The following is a 22,146-nucleotide window of genomic DNA, read 5'->3' on the forward strand; positions in this document are numbered from 1 at the left end:
TGCAATTTCCGATTTTGCACTGAAACCCAAAACTGTCTTGTCTGGCAGCTTTCCATCATTTTCTCTTCTATATCCACTTTATACAGCATATGCTGTTTTCAGTAACTAGTCTCCTACCTGCTCAATATCACTGATGTAACTTCAGTCCTCAATATGAGTTACAGTATTAATATAATATAGAAATATTATTCTTAAGAGATAAAAAGGATTCTATGTTCATGGTGATTTGTCAGTATGAGTTGATAAGGTATTTGGAAGAGACTTTAAATTACCAATTTCGTTCAAAATGTCAAATCATATACATCACCACTGCCCTGACCTCCTGCCATTTCTTTCTTTGCATGATCAAACTTCATTCATGAAATACTGCTGGATGAGAAATAATAAATACTCTGGTTTTTAATCATTCCGCATAAGTATTCAAAGAACCAAAAGCCATTTCTTAGCATTCAGGACATGAGGTGGACAAACTGCATTGCAAGGAGTGGGGGAGGAAATGGGAGGAGAAGAAATCTTAGAATCACAGAATCCTCATTAAGCCTCCTGTGTCCTTTGCAAATATTTTACTTTAATAAATTAGAGTGCTAGGAATTCAATTTCTCTAGGAATGATCAGAAAATTTCTTCCCACTGCTAAAAGCCACTTCATTTATGCAAGCCCAGGAACAAAACTGTCTTTTCATCTGAGACAGCAATTTTCTCAAAGATTATTAACTTATCTTTCAATACAAATTTACTATTTACCATATTCTTTGGAGCCTCCATTCCCCACACCCCACCCCACTTCTAACACCTAAATTTAATGAAGTTTGTCACTGAAAGTCTCTCTGCACAAAAGTTTGAAATCGGACACTCCATTCTTCCAGCAAAACATTTCCGGATCTTTGCATCCTCTCTATCCAGGTGTGTAATTCCATGAGAAATTACTTAATTGAGGTTAATTTGGTGTTAGCTAGGCTTACAATGAGCATGTTATAAGCATTTCCACTCCATATATTCTATATGTATAAGCAGCTCCAAAAATCAAATGAAATTTCAATCAAGTTTATCTTACACCTTAACATTCTGAGGTTTAAGGAAAGAAATTACAGCGAATCATATGAAAATTAAGGAAGGCTCTGGGAATGAATGGCTCATGGAGGGCACATTTACTGTTGGGTTTCTCTCCCTGTTTGGGATGGTCACAGGTCATGGGGCTCTTCTTCAGTGGAATGTTAGCAGAGCTACATAGACTAAACACCCTCAGGGACGAATCAGATGTCGCCATCATAATGTCATTATTAATGTTCTATTATTCTGCTCCTGTAATAATTTTTAGATAGTGAAACTTCAAAGAGTTTTGCTTTTGTGCACACAAGCTCACTACATCTGAATGACCTGTCTTGCCAGAAACTGAAAGTAGTTGGGCTTCCTTTCCCAAGGCTGAGTAAGCAACTGTAGACTCTAAAGAAGTCAGCATTACATCGAGCATCATTGCCATTAGTAAGTACTGATTTGCAGTATGTAATTTAGTGCTAAATGTTCTTCAGAGCTATGTTGACAGGAATAATCTATGTCCTCAAGGGGTTTGCCCTCTAAAATGGATAATGCTGACATGAGTAGACAGGGAGAAGAAAAGACAAAAATAAGATATTGCATTAATATTGAATAGAGACAGAAATGATTTATATCATATAGTGGAGACCAATAGTACACATGTTGGGGGATTGTTGGGGGCTGGGGGTTGTTGAGACCAGAACCAGGGTTCCTAGCAGGGACTAAAGTAAGCCACACCTCAGCCCTCGCAAGGCTAACAATTTATACAAATAAAAAATTATTTACACGAAAAGATCTAAACTCCCCCAAGAAATTAAGAGTACCAAAGTCCCCAAGGAAACGCATATTCTACATTCCCCAGAAAGGAAAACAAATTGTGAAACTTGAGAGAGGCTGCCAGACGGTCCCACCTACAGAACATATGTGTCTCAAAGAAGAGGACAATTTAGAGAAAATGAGGAAGAAGTTATTAAGACTCTACCTATTTAAAATAATAGGTGGCCAAGAAGCAAGTTCAGATGGGATTCTAATCTTTTTCTAACAACTACCAGAGGCAGCTGGTGACAGCTGTGCTACTATTTAGAAGGGTCCCTGTGGTTATTATTGGGTGAAAACATGTTGCAAAACACCTTAAATCTTACTATCACAGTTAGAGCTTCTGTTTCTAGGCACTAACATGAACAACACCAATAAATAAATAAATATGTGTTTGGTCATTTTACTCTTTCATTCATCCAGAACACATTATGCAAGGCATCGTGTAAAAAGCACAAAATAAAACAAATTCAATTCCAAAACATTAAATCTCATCTCTGAGATATAAAAGGCATTGCTGTAATACAAAGTAGACTATGATAAGAGCCATATGTGATCCTCTGGCAGTTCAAAGAAAGGTAAGGCTCTTTCCAACTGAGATGATCAAAGGAACTTCCCTTAAGAAAGTGGCTTTTGAATTGAGTTTTGAAAGACAAGCAGCATATAGACATCCTGGGATGGTGTGAGAGGCAGGAGACAGAGCAGTTTTCCAGATGGAAGAACAAAGTAGACAAGCACAGGGCATGTACTATTAATTTCAAGGGGATCCACTGGGTTCCACAGTTTACGAAAAGTAAGTGCATAAAGGATTTAACTTGGGAAGAACAATGGCAGATGCCAAACAATAGGCTACTGTGAATAGGGCAGACAACAGGGAGTGAATAATGAGTTCTGAATAGTGGAAGAACATACAGTTAACGCTGTGCAACTCTTCTTTCTCCACTCCCAACTTTAAAAGTTGGCTATTTCTGCACCAGACTAGACTTATAAAATCAGCATGTCAGATTCATTCCACAGCCATAGTTTCTTGGAGAGCCTTGAAGCATTCTTCAGCTTTGAATATGAAATCATTTTCCTAGTCTGTGAGGACAGGACAACTTTCCAACTGTTCCATTACAGCTCTCAGACGAAAATAACTTGTGATGAGACTTCTCCAAGTGATTTCCTTTATTTAGACTAGCAAAAGTGTCTTCTAGTTCAACAGGTCTTTCCTAATCAAAACATCCTATAATTCATTCTCTAATATGTAATATTAATTGGGCTTCTTTAATCCTATTCACAGTCCAGCATTTTTACCAATTTAAAAAGTGTTTTGATTCAATTTGTTGAATTTGTAAGGAAGGAGGTCATACAAATAAAGCTTATAATCTCATGTGGTCCTAAACAATGACTGACCCACGACCATGTCTGACTCTTAGCAGTGTTTATTAATAAGTAGAGTTGCTGTAATAAAGGATTTAAGAACTGGGTAGAACTGATTGAAGGTCAGATTCATACTGGAAAACTTTAAGAAAATCTTCAAATCCTTTGCTCTCTCTGCTCAAAAGCCAAGACTTTCCCTTTTTTAGACTGGCATTTCTTAAAATACCTACTACCAAAGACTTGTATCTAAGGCAATTGAGGTTGCTGGTTAGATTGCAAAGATTTTCCTGACCCAGTTCATCATGTATTCAAAAATCTGCATTTTCTTAAATTCCCTAAGTAGGTCTTCTATACTCTAAAGCTTACTAATCATTGCTTTTGGCTGTATTTCCTACTCTGGACACCCTGATACCACTCTTTACTCAATCTACAGAAAGTACACATCCTTAGTAAGCAGAGGTACAGGAATATTTTCAGTTATGTTTAAAGAAAGGGGTTATATGAAAAAACTAGAGTCTTTACTTTCATGAAAATTTTGGAAAATCCCTGAGAAGTACTAATCCTGTAAGAATTCAGAGGGTATAAACACACCTCATTGTTTCTTCATCTGAAAACCGGCATTATGACCTCTCCCATTTACTACATAGTCCAGGAACCTTACTTAAGATGCCTTCCAAACAAGAATGACATACTGAAGATTTTTAAGTCTCCTGAGTTAACCATGTGTCGTACAAACAAAACATCTGAGAGGAAAAGAAAAAATAAAGTTCTGATGCTGATCAGGGCAAAAAAAAAAAAAAGAGAGATGAAATAAAGAAATACAGAAAGATGGAATTAAGCCTTAGATTTCTCATAGAGACCATTAGGTATTTCAAGATTTAGATAAGCACTAATATTTTTCAATCACTCAAAAATTTAAGAAAATTGCAAACTCTTATTTCGAGGATTGCTTTTCTGACTAAAGTTATACGACCTAGATTCCCTGAAATTTCATTTGCCCCAATTCAAACAGTGTGCTATTAAATAGGTACAAACCTCAGAATTTCAGTAGGTGTTTACTGAATTGAATAGATTTTTAATATTCATCAAGGGCATGATTTATGTCAAGGAACCTTCAAAGTAGATAACATGGGAAGAAGTCAAAAAGGAAGCTGCCTTCCACTAAAAGCAAGTGTCTGATGCATGTGAAGAAAACTGTCCTTATGAACAGAATAATAGAAAATGGTGGTGGGGGGTGGTTACAAGATCTTAATCATGTCCTTACAACTTGCTTTCCTTTATTTTAGGCTTAGACTTGAGCATAAAAACCAAGCTCAGAATACTAAACTTCAACATTTATCTATGCCTGTTTACAGTATGGAAGCCAGGAAGATAGTTTTTAATTGCAGAACTTAATTTGCAAATGCACTAATATTGCACAAACCACCTTTCTCCATAAGGGGATCAGTGAAGTGACAGGAGGTTGTTCAAAAACAGTATTTCTCTAGAAACAAACCTTTTTTGTTTCTGGAAACAAAACTGGAAGCTTTTATTTTTTTAAAGTATCCCTTAAAATAGCACCAAAAGTCATGAGATATTTAGGGATACATTAAACAAATATGTGCAAGACCTGTATGCTGGGAACTTCAGAACATTCCTATGAGATACTGAAAACTGCAATAGAGATGCCATGTTCACAAATCAGAAGAGTCAGTACTGTTAAGATGTCAGTTCCCCTGAAACTGATCTATGGAGTCAATGCAACCTCCATCAAAATCCTGGCAGCTTTTTCTGAGAAACTGACACACTAATTCTAAAATGTATATAAAAACTGCAAAGTTATTTTAGCTCTTCTAATTCCTTTGCAAAGAGCAAAGCTGGAGAATTCAAACTAACCTGATTTCAAAACAGTGCCGTATTGATAAAAGGATAGAAATAAAGATTAGAACAGAAGACAGTACAAAAATAGGCCCACATATATCTAGCCATTTGGATTTTCAAAGATACCGAGGTGGTTCATGAAAAAAGAGTCTATTCGACAAATAGTACTGGAACAGCTGGGTACACATGTGGGGAAAAAACGGTATGTCTCCTATCTTACCTCAGCCCATGTGCCAAAATTATCTCAAATCAGATCACAGACTTAACTGTAAGAACCACAGGATTTCTAGAAGGAAACACAGGAGATAATTTTTGCAACCTGAGCTTGGGCGAAGATTCCTTAGGCTACAAAATGCATAAACCCTTAAAAAATAGAAGATAAACTAAATTCAACTTCAGAAAACTTTTGTTCTTTGAAAGACACTATCTTGTGAATCTGAAAAGGCAAGACAGAAATGAGAAGCTATTGGCAAAATATATTCTGATACTTATATCCAGAATATTTTTTTAAAAAACTTCCATCGTTCAGTAATAAGACAACCCAATTTTTTAAAATGGTCAAAAGATTTGAGTAGATCCTTCAACAAAGATGCACAAATGGCAAAGAAGCACATAAACACATGCTTACTATCATTAGGGAAATGCAAAAGAAAACCACAGTGAGATACCACTGTATGTCTATAAAAATAGCTACAATTAAAAACTGACAATACCCAAGAGTTTGTGAAGATTTGGAATGACTGGGACTCTATTACACTGCTGGTGGGAATGCAAAATGGTCCAGCTATTCTGGAAAACACAATTGGTGAACTTTATTGTATGGGAAGTATACCTCAGCAAAGATGATTAAAAAAGTGTCTCAAAGTAATCTCTTTAGATTTATTTTACTTATTTACATTGTTCCTGAGCATGACTCTCTCTTTAAAGAAGCTTCTCTTGATACTTTGCTGATTCCATTTGCCCTAATTAAAAAGAAATCCCTAAGCCAAACACATAGTGGACTTTGTCAGTTAATACTTTTGCAAGAAATAAAGCACTCCAACAGGGAGTCCTGAAAACCTCTCCGACTTAAATTCCCAAAACATTTACATCACAAATCATCCATCATTCTATTTAAAGAATTAATTATTAGAATTACATAGGTGTTTTCTCATCCAGGTCTAAAGGTACCTCCATACCTCAAACAATACTGTCTCTTCATTTTATGACATTTGCTTAATCCACCATCTTCATCCAATCCTCCCTACCCAACCCCAAATACACATTCCAGTTTCTTAGATACATAAATACTCACCTTCTAAAACATAAAAACAAAAGTAATGTGTGCTAACAACCTGAAAACCTAAATCTTAAGCCCAAGGTCCAGTTGGGTATGACGGTTCTTCCCTAATTTCAAATTTAACGTAACACACACACACACACACATACCCACCCCCTCTAACCAGCCTCATGTTTTCCATCACCAGATCACAAGATTAGGCCATTGACAGTTTCAATCTGTGATCCACATGGTCAAAATCAGTCCTTAAACCAAATACTCACACAGTACCTGAGGCAGAAACAGCAACTTTGAAATTGGTGATGGCTGAGGATAATTGCTGGCTGTGACAGACGCGTGTAAACTCAATACCCAATCTATTACGAGTGTTTGTTTTATAGGGTGTTAGATGGACTTGGGAATTTATATCTGGAAATGTAAGTGCATACATCAGCAGCCGAGGGGTTGTGTCAAAGTTCTTGTGTAGAGAGCCTGCAAAGGCTTTAAGGCCAACAAATACCTGCACAATGATGGTATTTCTAGACCCCGAAGATGCTGCTGAGGGCCTCGGTCTGGCCCACAGCTAGTGTCCACCACACTGATGTAGAATATACATGGCCTCTACCCCTATGTCCAGCTGTCCATTTCTTACAAGCCCTGAACCACATGTCTAATTCACTTTCCTATCTCCCTGCATCCCCAACATCTACAGTCTAGTTAACAATCAAGACAACTTATATTTCTGCTATTTAAGTGATATTATCAAAATTCTATTTTACTACTATGGCAGGGATAAAGATTGTAAGGAAAATGGAAGTTCCATGGCCAGGATCCTCACCTGATATCCACTGTATCTGTACAATGAGGTAATACTTAGACCACTGCACAGGCGCATGCTTGCATACCCGCTGGCAATAAGCCATTACTGCCAGGACTGTCATAAACGAGTTCCCACAGTGCCAAGAGCAGAGCCTAGAGAAGACGGCAAGAGAGCAGGAGACAGAAACAGACGCAGATGGGATTTTAGTGCTCGACCTGCCACTGTGAGAATAAAGCTTTGTATGAGCCCCTTTTTACCCCCAACATTCCATTGTCATTATTCGGTCTCATGGAATCCAGAGTGAACTTGCCTGGGGCTGAAATACTCAGGCAAGACAAGGTCAGAGACACCTTAATTTACACACTGACTTCAGAAAATAACTTCTTTGAAACCACTTAACTTGAAAGTTCATCAAGATCTATAGTGAATGCTACAGATAAGTAGGAGAGAAATGTGGGCTGAAAACTCTATTACACGCTCAGTTTTTCCAGCATTTACCTTTAAGATGCTGTCGTACTCTTTCTTCAATCTCTTCACTTGAAAGATGCAGCATTGTTTTCTGAAGCCCCATGTCCCTGGCATCTAGCACATCACTCTTCACAGTGTATATTTAATAAATCATTTAATTGATGAATGGATTGATGAAAATTGCCAATATCACATGTGATCCGAGTTATCCACTGGCAGTTCTTTTTAAAAGCTTTTCCAAGCCCTTATGGTACTTTTTAGAACACAGAAATTTTCAGAACTTTTTGGTATCTGCCACTTCTTGGGTAACTTCCAGAAGCTGTCTTTTTTGTGTATGTTAAAGTTGAACAAAAACAGCCTTTCATAGCAAAGATTATAAATGTCCAAGTGTTAAAACAATGTAAAGTAGGATTTTTGTTACCTAGTAGAAAGTCTTGGCTAATACACCTTAATAAGTCACATGAACTATTTTCTATACAATAGTGTAAAAGGCCAACCTCAGTCTAGCCCATATGTATTAAATTGGCTATATGATTCTGTATTTCCTGTGCAAGCCATTCCCAAGTTTACAAAAGATGCTCATACAATAAAGTTTACTTCAAACAATGTAACATAGTTAGTTACTACCTAAGCTCAGGCAATTAAATCACTATAAGGAGGGGGGGAGGCGGTATGGGGAGAAGAATCTACAATTCCATTTGTATTACCAGGTAGGAAGGCAGGTGATGTGGTGTTCATTTTGTCAAAAGATGACCTAAAAGCTTCACATCAGACTGAGCACTGGGCTTGCCCATCTGTTGATGCCAAACAGCACTTCTGACAGAGCATTCATATCAAGCAGCCAAACAGGACTGGTTTTCAAAGGAATAGATAACCCCTTCTTTAGCCTCCCTTCTCCCCTTTTTCTGCCCCCCCTCTCATACCCTCTGAGACAGGCCAACATCTTTTCCCCTCACTATCAAAACTGTGTGACAAAGGGAACCTCTGCCCAAGGAAAGCTATAAACTTGCTTCTGGGTTCAGGTTCAATTTTCCACGACTCCAGAGACACTAAGCGTGACTTAGCTTGACACACAGGCAGTTGGCCTCTGCTCCTCTGACTGCTTCTCCAGCATTTCAGAGTCAAGGAATCAGAGACCCAGAAAGAGTCTTAATAGAAGGGAAATTGCTTTCAGGAGAAAAACTGAAAAGCAACATGTCTTCTTTTTAATAGCAACTGACTCATCAACACCTTTCCTCAGATTTAGAGACTTTAAGGAAGACCAAATCTTTATAATCTCAAGCAGAAAGATAACCCAGAGATAAAATGTGTTTTGTTTATCTAAAGTCTGGCAGAAATACATGTCCTATAGTCAGTTCGTACCTGGCATGCCACTGGAACTCAGAACAAACAGATTGGTATTGGCAACCATTTAGAGTCTAGTCCCCACTTAAAGTAATCCAGGAGGTTCCTGTTTGGGGAAAACTCAGACCCACAACTGTGAATAAAATGAGAGTTCCTGTGGCCAGGATTCTCACCTGGCCCTGGCTGACTAGCTCACTGCACACTTGTGGGCAATATATTGCTATTGACTCTATATGAAGAGTTTCTCCCAGTGCTCTGGGCGCGACACAGTGGCAGGGTTGCAAGGCTGCAGGAGAGCAGAGCAGAGGCTGGAGTGGTGGCAGCACCGAGGACAGAGGCCCAGAGGACGGCTGTGCGGGCACAGAGGCCCAGAGGCAGAGACCAGCTTGCTGCATGCAGACTCGCTCTAAGTGAATGGGATTTTAGTGACTGACCTGCCACCATGGGAGTAAAGTCGGGTATGCCCTTTCACTCCAAGAAGGTTCTACTGTCATTTCTTTGGTCACACTGAATCCATAGCAAACTTGTCGGGGGCTGAAGCCCATTGGCAAGACAGCAACCCCTCTCACTGCACTCTCTGCTTTTCCTCACCTGTACAGCTAAATGCTTATTCAATGAATAAATTAATGACTACATAAACAAAAGCCAGTTGTAATACTGAATACAACCTAAAACAAATGAAACTATCACACTATCAAAAGTGGCGATCACGGACAGCCCAGGCGAGCTTTTACTCAACATTTTCTTCTGCATGTGTGCATTCAGCTGGCCTACGTTTCTCACTCTCCTTCGCAGGGGCAGGCCACGGGACAGCACCACAGGCGGTGTGGCTACTTCCAAGCGTGACCCAGCATTCCAGAGTCAAGGAATCAGAGGTGTGCAGGCTCTTTCTTCCTTTGAGTGGAAACTACCCCCGGGATGAAGCTGAAGCTGTATGTTAAAAACAGCCTCACCTGGGTCCCTGATCAATTCTGTAGAACGCAACCCCCGCTGGTAACAATACCAACTTGGATTGTTCTGTGAATGACCAGATGATGTAAATCATCACACGTCGTGGTATTGGTAGCGGGTTGAATGGGGGCACCCAAAGAGATCCGTCTGTGTCCTACCCCACTAAGTGAGTGAATCTGAATGTATTTGGAAAGACTTTTGCAGGTGTAACGAAGTTAAGCATCTTGACATGAGACCATCCTAGATTATCCAGGGGGACCCTAAATCCAATAATAAGTGTCCTTACAAGGCACAAAAGAGAAGAACAAAAGGAGAAAAGGGAAAAGCCATATGAAAAGGGAGGTAGAGAGTGGAGTCGTGAAGCCGCACACCAAGGAATGCCTGGAGCCACCACAAGCTGGAAGAGGGAAGGATTCTCCCCCTCGAGCGTTTGGAGGGAACAGGGCCCAGCTAACACCTTGATTTCTGGCTTCCAGAACTGTGATGCAATAGTCCGTTGTTTTAAGCCACCAAGTGTTGTGATAGTTTGTTATGACAGCCCTAGGAAACTAATACAGCATCCACTTGTTCCTCTACTGTTATTCTGACTTATAAGTTAATGACAGAGAAGTCTGCATATCAAGTAACTTTGGATCACAGTACTTAGTACATCTTCAATAGGATGCATCCTGAGGACCCAGAACCACAAGTCTCCACTCAGTCATTTTAGTTACTAATGTTTTAGTTAGTAATGATACTGGTGTGTTATTTTGAAACCTTTTTTATAGTATAAAAAAATAACCACATTTATGTTAAGTATCAAATATTTCAATGTAAAAGTTGTAATTATAAAATCAAGGAAGTTAACATTAAAACTTGATATGAAAATGTCAATATGAACTCATGATTTTTAGACATGTGCTTTCAAGGTCTAGATATCTAAACAGAGAAGCAAATACACCACACAGCTGCGATGACCTTTAGCACTCAAATTCTCCTTACACCATCCTCGCAAGGAAAAGAATAGGTCTCCTTAGAGAAATGCCTTATTCTAGGTCGAGGGCTAGGAAGGTACAAGATAAGCCTAAGAGATGGGTTTTGTACCATAAAACAAGCTCTCATATCAAAAGAACAAAGGGACTAGCATGAAAGGGTTCCTATCCATCAAAGTATTGATAATGTGAGCCTCAAACATTGTATTACAGATTGAAACACACCGACTATGAAAACCCATGAGTTTACAATGGGTGAATTTTCACCCAGAGAAAATTCATCTGCCACCTTTTGAGGGTATCAACTAAATCCTTACTTTAAAAAAATGTAAATTGATGGAAAAAAATTCCAGAAATTAAAATATTACAGGGTAAACTAGACCCAATTGGAAGCTCCAGTGGCTGACTTAATGTAGAAGAAAAATGAAGTTATAAAATCATTTTTATGAAACTCCTCATGAAACTGATTCAGCAAAAAAATTATCAACTGGTTTTTAAACCCACTAGGTTCAAGGCTGATATATATATGGTGCCAAAGTAACATTCCACAGATTCCTTTCAGCTAAGGGAGAAAACACATATATAAAAGAGGGATCAGGCTGTTACCTGACCCACCAACCAGTATTATCTAACGGTGAGACGTCATTTGTCTGCTACGAAATTCTAGATAAAGATGTTCCACATCAGTGTACTAAGTCTTTACATCGAACTTACAGTCAACAGGAAATTCAGGAGCTTAGACAACTCTAGGAAGCCATCAGGTAAACGCAGAGAACAAAACTTTCTATGAGACGGCTTGCCTGGTCTCTTCACTATCTGAGCACCACGAATAAAAGTGTGTTTTAGGTTCAAAGCAATGTAAAGAACATAGCAACCACATGTCATATGTGATTGATGCTGGTCTATATTCATTTGAACAAACCACACAGAAAGAACATTATGGGAAAACTGGGAAATATGAACTGGGTAATAGATGATATTAAGGATTACTCAATCTGGATTCAAGAGAAAATTCTCAGTTTTAGAAGGTTCATGCTGAAATTTTTTAAGGTAAGCTAGAAAACAAAATACCAAACAAAAAAGTCTGAATAATGAATAGCTAAAAGAAGAATTACACCAGGGTAGAAGACCAAGACATAATAAAAGAAAAAGAAAAACACTAAGTGTTTGAAAGATAGAATTTAAAACATGCAGATCACAAAAACCTAATGATGATTTAAAAATAGATAGCATTTCAACATACCATAGAATTATGGCAATACAGTAAATATTCTAACAATTTAACATCAAACAATATTAAATATAGTAAAAATGCCATCTAGCCAGAGGACTGACTAAGGGGGAGGGGATGGGGAGATGGCTGTCTGCTAACCCAACAGCTGGTAAAGCCAGAATGGAGCGAGTGTGGCTAAATGCGGAATCAAAGCCTTGAATTTGGGGAGAGGGGCTGAAGGCAGAGTAAGCCTGGAGTCTGGAGCAGGGGGAAGGCAAGTGCTGCCTCACTCTCTGTCCCTTCGGCTTCCTCCCCATGGCCTGTACTGTCCACACACTCGCTCAGGGGGCTGACATGGCGGCCACCAGCCCTGCAGTGGGCTGTGACCTGCCCCCCGCCAGTGCCACTGCCCACTCATCACCCCTCCTGCTCCAAGGACGAGCTCTTATTACCTAGAATCTGAGGATCCACAGGAATTAATTTGTCAGTATCCAGCGATATTTGCTTACCTGGCAGAGAAGAGCTCTAACAGGCTCAAAAAAACATGAGCATTAAAAAAAAAGAAAAGTTAGCAATATGTTTGCTCTTTAAGAATTTTTAATCTAGTGGCAAATTGGCATAATTATTGTTACAAGCTATCTAATAAGTAACTCTCTTATCTTTTCAAAGAAATAGTATTAGGAAATACAAGTGAAGAGTTTTAAAAATAAATATATTCTTAATGATCAAATGCATCAAATGGTATGGGTCCGCTGTGTCAAAAAAGAGAGTAACTCACAGCAATGGAGTATCTTAGTGGACTGGAGTATCTTAGTGCCACCAGCCTAACTCAGCTCTGGCTGAGTGGCAGCACTGCCTCCCCCTTTCCTGGTCAGGATGCGTGCCAAGCCTTGAGGGCTGAAATCTGATCATCCTGAAGTGCTCAACACAGGAAGCTGAGACTAAGTGGGTATGATTTCCTGCCACCTCTCCACTCTCACCTTTTTTGTTTTTGTTGTTTTTAATCTCCCATAGCATTCCACAAAAGTGAAGGAAGGGGGAGACCCCCATCTCTATGGCTACAATGCAAAACAACAGCCAGCCATTAGGGGGCAAGGTCGAGCTGTGTCAAACCACCCCCAAAATTAATTGTGCCATCAGCGCTGGCAAAGCCACGGAGCAGCTTTTCTGGCTCAAGTGGGACAACGCTAACATTGTAGGACCAGAGTATATATTCATGGGACCTACAGCCGTCAGCAGTATCCACCCAAAGTGTCCTGAATTTTTGGCACACCACTCCCACTTAATCATTCAGCAGAGCCACAGCTATGAACCGAGCTGCCCACCAATTTTCCTTAACTACTACAATTTCTGTAACAGGGACTAATTCAAAGGGCTCATGACTGGAGTTTGGAAATAGGTGTTCACACCCCACTAACTAGCCAAGGTGACCTTGGGGCTGGCCTTGTCATCAATGCTTTTGAACCTCAGTTTTATCATCAATAAATTAAGGGGATTAGTGAGCAGGTAGGAAAAACAAAAAGACTGTCACTTTACTTCATATGCTCCAATACAGTTAAAAAAATTTCTGTTAACAAACACTTGTTTAACTTTTCCTGCAGAAAAATAAAAAGTGGCTTGAAATAAATGGTCTCCAACAACCCTTCCAGATACAATGACCTGTTAGTCTTAAGTTCATGTGGGATCTCTAAAGCATCCTTAATGAAGTCTTTACTTTAAATCTGTGGTAAACAGTCAAGACTCAAAACCAAAGAGAGCAGCAGAGGGTGTGTGTTTAAGGAATACCAAAAATCGAGGCAGAAGTGACAGCAAGCGGCTCTCTGTCCCTGCGCAGGTATAAAGACCGCTGACGGGCCCTCTCACAGCTGGGCAGCTTGTGGGCTTTCATTTGCAACTGTCAAGGAACCTAACATTTCCAGACTTTTATTCATACACTGTCATCTCATGCTATTAACTGGCCTCAGTGTCCCCAGAGTCCTCAAACTGATGTCATGGGCACTCTGCCTCCTTACTATAGCATAGAAGTTCTCTAAGATGCACCTCACATCACCCAGATCCATCAGGGACACCCCTTTTTCTTTGGTTTCCAACGCCCCACTCAGACAGAGTCAGTTCCCCCACGTTACTCTAACCTTGAGACCCACTAGGAGCTCAGATCATCTTTATACTTATGTATTAATCTAGGAAAAAACAAAGGGACATTGCCAGAATACTGTTATTACAGAAATCCTGTGGGATTTAATCTATTAACTCTTTGAATTTTGTTTCTGGATTTACCCAAAGACCTGGATTTTCAGTTGATCATGGGTAGGTGGAGGCGGTTTCCTTGCAGAAGAGCCCACAGAGGCTCCTTCACATCTACACCAGGGACCCTGCCGTCTTTAAAGGGGTTTCCAGAATTGAGCAGTTAAGTTTTATATCACTTCTCACAAGTTAATTACACCAACAAGGTAGAAGGTGAAGGGTAAAGCAGCAGCCAGCCTGCCTTTCAGGCCCCCTGTCCCATCTACCTTCTTTCTCCTGCTCTCTCTTGCTTCTCCACCATCTCCCAAACAGCATTTAGCTATTCTCTCTTTCCTTACTATTCTTTCAATAAGCACCTATTATGTTTCAGGCACTGACCAAGCTGCTAGAGGCACACAAACAAAATGACACATAGCATGTAGCCTTCAGTAACTCCCTCTTGATGGGGGAGACATATTTAAATACTTGCAAAGTGACAGACTAACAAACCCTATGGAAATATAAAAAGGGTGATGAATTGTATTCAATTCAACTGTCTAACCTCAGCTGATTCATGAAAAAGCATTTTATTTTGGCCCTCGGTATTTGCTTCTTTAGAGTATGCTCAAAGTACCCATCAGCCATAACCATAGCATATAGAAAGTTTAAGCTTCATTGTCAGTGCAAATATTTTTGTTCACCAGTAATCTCTATATATCATGTTTGTCTTGTTCAAGAAGATGACTTCTGAAAGTTTTTTACTTCATAGAAGATTTTTTTTAAGTGAAGAAATCAGTATGGAGGGAAAACATGGGCAGAAAAAATTAGATGAAGCCAAGGGGGAGGCTGGTAAGCAAAACACGTGCCACTAAGACCTGTGTATTTGGTAAGAGCAGACCACAAATTTGGCTCTGAGCATTCTAGCAACCAAGGAAAAAAACAGAGAAACATTGTGACCAGTTCCATGATTCAGAGTGTCCACATGATCATTTTGCATAGAACTGAAACCTGAAATAATTCTCTGTAGGTCCTCCAACACTCCTGACTACACACCTTTTCCGGAATTAAATTTTTGTAATATTCTTTTTTCCTTTCGTGCACCCTATACATCTTGCTCATAACATGCATCTTAAATAACAGATAATATATTTGCATTATTTGCTGAAAAATAAATAAAATTGACATTTGTGCTCAATATATTGTTTATGCACAAAGCATCAGGGGCCCTAGAGAGTCTCGTGTGTCAGACAGCAAGGACACCAAACACAGTTATGGTTTTAAGACTTCACAAGTAAGATAAAAGATTTGCCTTGATATTTTCTTGGACTGAAAATCTTCAGCTAGGGCTTTTCCTGACAGCATCATGCAAAAACATTCAAACTATCAAATATATTTAGGTAACATTTAATAATAGACTCAATGCAATAAATTTCTCCGACTCTTTTGAAGTTGACAATAAAAAGGAAATGGTACCAGTATTTAATATCTGGGCCCCTCTGTAGCAACAGAAGCAGCCACACCATTTCTGAAGCACCTCATACATCAAGTGTTTTCCATGTATTTGACATACAGAAGCCTCAGTTTTCTCCATAAGTCAAATGAAGATACTAGTAAGTATGACTGCGTTGAAGATTAAATGCACAGCTCTTATTAAAAAAAATCTACTCAGTGCTGGCTTCTGGAAACAATAAGTACAGTTATCTAGCTATTATTAATAAATCACCCATGACACCTCAGAACGGATGGAGCCACGTCAGTTCAGAGCCTGCCGCATGTGCTGAAGTGACTGCCACAAAGGAATGGGTGGAGTAGCTTACTGCGCCATGTCCTGGCGTATTAACATTTAAGCATGCTAACCCAAGGATATGAAAATCAGAAACACAATTAGATAACTGGTTTGATCTTCTCCCAGCCTCAAGGTCCCCCAGATGCCACCATCCACCCTATGAAACTACTTTTGGTTGGAGAGAAGAGTACAGATGTTCAGAGTCCTCCATCGGTAACCTTCCCTTGCTGGCATACTGGAGATGCACAGGCCAGTAATTCAATAAAGCCAGGAGGGAGCAGGGCAGCCTGAGCTGCCAGGGCTCCTGCAAGTTCGAGGAAGGAAGGGGGTCTGCCCTGCCCACGGCACCAGGACCACCACTGAAGCAGCCCTCCTCCACCTTTGCTGGCGGCGCCAGCAGTCTGTCACACTGTAGAATTGTTCTCCCTCCTTGGGCTCCCCTCACTTGTGTGATTACCTTTCCTTTCTATTAATTATCCCTATTATCTTTGTTCACTGTCATTATAAAATCATTTTCCTTGTAATAATAGGTGTAGCTAATCCTCATTAAAAATTAAGTCTCAAGGAAGGAGATTGTGTCAGCAAAATTTTATTCTTTTGCCTTGCGGTCATATAAGCAGATGTAAAACTCTTCTAAGATTTAAAACAACTAACCTCTACCCAGCCCTACAACAAAGTGCCAAAAAAAATTACTACCAGTTGCAATGGAACACTACATACCATTCAAAAGAATGAGGTGAGGACAAATATACTGACGAATGTATCAAGAGGCAGGACTGTACCTATATATTCATATACTTTTGGTCTGTTTTTTTAAAGAGAAAAACTTTAGAAAGCTGGAAGGAGACACTTCAAAGTCTTAACCAGGGACCTCTAAGGTATAGAATTTGGAGGATAGAGTAAAAAGAAAATGGCGATTTTCACTTATTTTTATATCCCCCTGAAGAATCTGAATTTGTTACGAGTTAATGATAAAATGAAAACGTAGAATCGCTACAATCTGAAATAATTTTTTATCAATCTAAGCAATATTTCTTTATAAACGTTCACCTTCTTGCATGAATATACATTAATATACATGACTAGGAAAACCAAATGAATTACAGAACCCACATTAGTCAAGCAGTGTAAACTGCTATGTAGAGTAAAAAGAAAAACAGATCGTCTGAATTTGGTTTGTCCACTTGACCATATTTCCCAGAATATCTAATCTAAAAATTCTTAAAAATAAAGAAGAATTAAGATAACGCTCACACACAAAAAACTCAATATCTAGCTTTTCCTTTGGTCATAAGAAACAGGAAGGCAAAGAAATCCTAAACAGAAATCCGTGCATCTCCTAGAAAAAGTCTAATATATTTAGGGAGGAAATCTGGTTCTCCTCTTCCACTACTTATTGATAAAAGCATCACTTGTTTCTTACCTGATCACAAATCAGTTCCCACTTTTTCTCATTGTCATACTGCCGCAGTAGCCTGGCTTTGTCAGGGGGCAGGTTCATAGCATTCTGGAAAAAAAAAAAGAAAGGAGATATGTCATGGTCAACAACAGGCTGCTAGTGGGTGACTCACAGACAGACCAAACAACACTACTGTGGTTCTTTCATGACTTCTTTTCAATTCCTACCATCTGATTAAGCTAAACTACCCTAGAGAAGTCACTTAGACACCAAATCCGTTTGCTGGGAGGGGAGAAACTCTGAAGTCCTATGCTGGGATATCTGATGTGGTGGGCTTTAAACAATCAGACTTGCATTTCAGCAAAGGTAATGCATTATTTCCTCACTTAATAGCAGGCTCCTATTCCACTCACAAGTTGCTTTTGAGGAGGCATGACCCCAGTTAAGCACTTCAGCGCCTGCCCCCAGCCATGGAGAGAAAACACAGAAAGAAAACCTGATGGCCAGAAAACATTGACTTTTATTCACTTTGATTGACAAGTATAAGTAAAAAAATAAAATAAAAATAAGGAAACCATTGAAAATAATGCAAGTGGCTTTTGTCTCCTGAGATGACAACACTCCTTCAGGATACACATTAACTTTAGCAGTTCACTTTTAGCTCAGTCCAGCCATTTTGGTTTATGAAGTGGGGTTTGCAGTGAGAAACTGACCATGAGCTAAAAGAGATGTCTAGACATCAATCCTCATATAACAGCCCCTCTGTCAAAATAGCACAACTTCTGTCCCATTGGTCATGGATTTGTCCAGGCACACTCACATGTTCTTAATCTAATGTCCCAAATGACCAATCATACACATTTTCAAGGTAATTGGCTTGCGTCCTTGGTGAGATCTTTGGCCCCAGCACATGGCAGAGTGAGAGCCCCAGAAGGGGTCCCTATCTGTTCCCTCGGCCTTACTACAGTTCCCACGCTCTAAACAACTGAGCTAAGAGGTTAATTAACATCTTACATCTATTAATTGTCCTGTCTATCCCCTCGTATCAACACTCTTAAATTATACCTAGCCCTAAATAAACAATACAGATCATTGCCTGAGTCAATAGTTGAGCAGAAAAATGCAAAGGCCTTGAGCTTTTAATGCTCAGGCCCCTAGCTCTCTGAAGGCCTTGGCTTGGAGAGAAACAATCCCCCCATTTGCCACAGTTACTGTCTCATGTCATCCAGTGAAACAAATTCAACAGAGGTAAGGTGGGTGAGGTACTGACTTAAAGCAGCGAATTAACCTTTTATAATTTTGATAGATATAATTCAAGCATTTTCCCTTAAACTCTGTCTAGCATCCAGATTGGTATGCCTGACTTGAATCTAACCCACTTGAATCTAATAACCTGCCTTCAGAATATTAATTTTTTTTAATTACCACCAAAGCTGACAACATAATTAGAAAAGCTTTGGACTCTAGAGTTTTCTGCCAAGGTTTCTCCACAGAAATACCTAAAATGGGGGAAATGTTTTCATATGGCCTGTCTACCTAAACTAGAATGGAAAAAAACTACTTGTATTTATTTGCAATTACAATTTTACAATGTTAAAGAACAACCCCTGGGATAAGGCAAAGAGAATTCCATGTGTATCCTTCTGAGAGAGCCCAGTGTTACTGGCCATTAAATAACCAGGCCATCATTGCTTATTTGCACCCTTGAGACGGATTACTTCCTCTTAAACTCATTTTGACCCCCATGTTAGTGCCCTTGGGTGTGATTATGCATTAAATACGAACGGTAAGAGTATGAGGTAAGTTGAATGAATTTTTCTCTAAGCCCTTATTAATATCTTGTGATATAAAGGGGATAGGAGAAAGAATGTCTGAATTCCTACAATGTACCAAGCTCCATACTTTGCATACATAATCTCATGTCATCCTCACAACAAACCCACAGGATAGATATGATTTTCCCCATATTATATATGGCAAAGCAGACCTGGGAGAACTTGGTTAACTTGCCTAAGGTTGGAAGCTTTACAGGAGCAGAATAGGTCCTACACTTACTAAGTCTGGTAGACTCCCAAGGACAAATAATGAAAATACTACCAAGTTTGTTTTTTTGTTTGGTTCTTTTTAACAGCAAGGCAAAATGGCAGTAAGTTTCTTCTAGACCTTCCTTGTGGAAGCAGCTTGCAAACACTGCTGCGGAAATTGGGAACAGGCACTGTTGTTACCTTTCTATCTAGATCAACTTTTATTTCAATGAACCAGTCTTTCAGTCACCAAATGTGTACAAAGCACTGCTCTTGTAAAAGCACCGCACTACAGGGCACCGTGGGGGAACCAAACAGATACGGTCCCCAGGAAGCGTCATATGATGGTGGGGAGATACAGACAAAACTCATCTCCGTAAACCCTGACACACCTTGATAGAGATGACCACAGGGCAACTTTCGATTGGACAATCTGGAAATACCCCTCAGGAAAAAGTGACAATTAAGATGAGTCCTACAAGTGAGGAGTGAACCACGCGAAGAGTGGATGACTGGCGTCCTGGGCAGAGAGGCTAAGGCAGGAATCAGCCTGGTGCACCAAAGAGCTCATAGAGTCAGCACGGCCAAGAGAAGAAAAGAGGGAAGGAGGGGCACGTAAAGCTGGAAAGGCGAGTCAGGGCTGTAGCGTGCGGGATGTTTCACGAAGATTACTGGAAGTGCTGTGTGGAGAACTGACTAGAAGTATCAGCAGAACTGGGAGCAGGGGGGATGGTCAGGAGGCCAGGGCCCAGGGTTCAAATGAATGGTGGCGGCTTGGACAAGGCTGATAGGACATCTGATGAAGGTGGAGGGAGAGATGTCGGAAATGTAGGTGAAACTGGCCAGGCTTAGGGGCTAAGGGAGGATGTCAACAACAAATACTTGGCTTCCACCTTGGGTCACCAGGTGAACGGTGATCCACGTAATGAAAGGCGCACACCGCAAACGGCGGCGCAGACCTGGGGGAGGGGAGGGAGTGAGACTTCCAGGTGGCTCTGCTGAGGTCTGAGGTGGCTACAAGACGTCCTAGAGAGCAGTCTTGCGGAGGAGTAGATGCGTGATTCAGAAGGTCAGAAGAAAGGCCTGCATCGCTCCTAATGAGAAGAGTCTTAAGAAGTGTTTTTGAGCCTGATGATTAGTTACGGTCAGGAGAGGTCGCTCAACATCAGTGCCCTGAAACTACCACTGCACTTGGTAATCATTCACCGCGCATCTAAAACAACCCCGTCCACGGGTCAAGCCTCTGAGCTGCTCAGGCATACACTGCGCAGCTAAATAATTCTACAGGGACCACAAAGCAGCAGCTCTATTTAAAATCAGACACTCCACAGAGGCCTGGCTGAAGTTCAGGGATACTGCGATTAGCTGGTAATAACTGCCCTTGAACTCTTTCAGAATGAACTCATTCCTTTCGCACTGCAGAGGGCAGGACTCCGGAGTCAGAGCTACATGTCCGTGCAGGTAATTCAATATTTTCTGAGGAAAAACATCGGCTCTATCTCCAGGGCCCTTTGCTGCATATGTAATAATTGCTCTTCTATTTTGGCTGGAAATGTACGTCGACTTCCAAGTTTTCCTAACACAGTGACAACTCTACTTCATCCACTTTGTGGGATCTGTGACGTACGGCTCTCCTGTCTCTCCTGTGTCTTCATACCTCAACCTATCCAGGATTTCCTGGGCTTTGACCGTGTGCTGGAGTATCTGTACACAAGCAATAGGAGAGAATTTAATCATGAAGTGGCTGCAGTCAAGGTCCACTGAAGACACATGACATGAGTTGACAAGTTTAGTGAATGTTAATTATATATTTCTAGATTGTACAAGTTCCTAGCTAAAATAGGTTAGGCAATCTAAGAGCATTCTTTCTATAAAGAATGTTCCTTTCCTTCCCTTAGCCTAGCAAACTTGTAAGAATCAGTTCAAATATCACTTATTTGATATCTATCCATTCATTTATCCAAGACATACCCTATGTCTGGGCTCCAGGGACAAGGACACATGCTTCTGTCAGAGCTCCTTACACACTCTACTAACCTGCTTGCTTACCTAAATTCCCCACTGGACTACTTTCGTTAATCCCCAAAGTTTGGCACAGTACATAGCAAGCCAGAGTCGCTAAGCAGGTTGCTGAATAAAGGAAAAGCAAACTAAGTCATACTGTTCACTCTGAAAATATCTTCACTAACTGAGCATTCATGTTTCAGCTATTAACAAAGTCTATGCACTAAAGAGCATTTCTGTTTATTATAAAACTTAAGTCAATGATAATTTCTATTACTCATTAGGAACTATCTTCCAAACAAAAGTTTGGGGGAGGAAAAAAACCCTCAAATTCAATTCTAGCAACATTTCCCTGAAAAGAAAAACAATGTTTTGGGCATTCTTTTGTTACATATAATAAATCATGAAACCTGAACTTTATTTTGTTTTTGTCAGTACATTCAAATCAGTATCAACAATCTCCCCAAAGTTGCAGTTACATTTATGGTCTATACCCTGGTTTTATCCCTAACTCTACTGCTTTACGGTGTTTTAAGTGTGCTTTCCACCTCAGAACCTTTTGAGAATAGAAGGTAAACAAGAATGGAATATCCAAGTTTCTGGGTACTTGGTA

The 22,146-nt window shown here is 40.0% G+C and overlaps 1 protein-coding gene across 9 annotated transcripts in view; it reads right to left on the minus strand.

The window, feature by feature from the left end:
* The window catches only part of FMNL2 (formin like 2), a 289,350-nt gene that overhangs the window by 100,117 nt on the left and 167,087 nt on the right, over window positions 1–22,146 (minus strand). For all 9 annotated transcript variants that reach the window (XM_057505574.1, XM_057505577.1, XM_057505579.1 and 6 more), the window contains exon 2: window positions 17,530–17,613. In XM_057505574.1, the coding sequence (XP_057361557.1) occupies window positions 17,530–17,613 (84 nt within the window). The remainder of the gene's footprint in view (window positions 1–17,529; window positions 17,614–22,146) is intronic.

Source organism: Manis pentadactyla, chromosome 8 (genome assembly GCF_030020395.1).
Source record: "Manis pentadactyla isolate mManPen7 chromosome 8, mManPen7.hap1, whole genome shotgun sequence".
NCBI classification, from domain to species: domain Eukaryota; kingdom Metazoa; phylum Chordata; class Mammalia; order Pholidota; family Manidae; genus Manis; species Manis pentadactyla.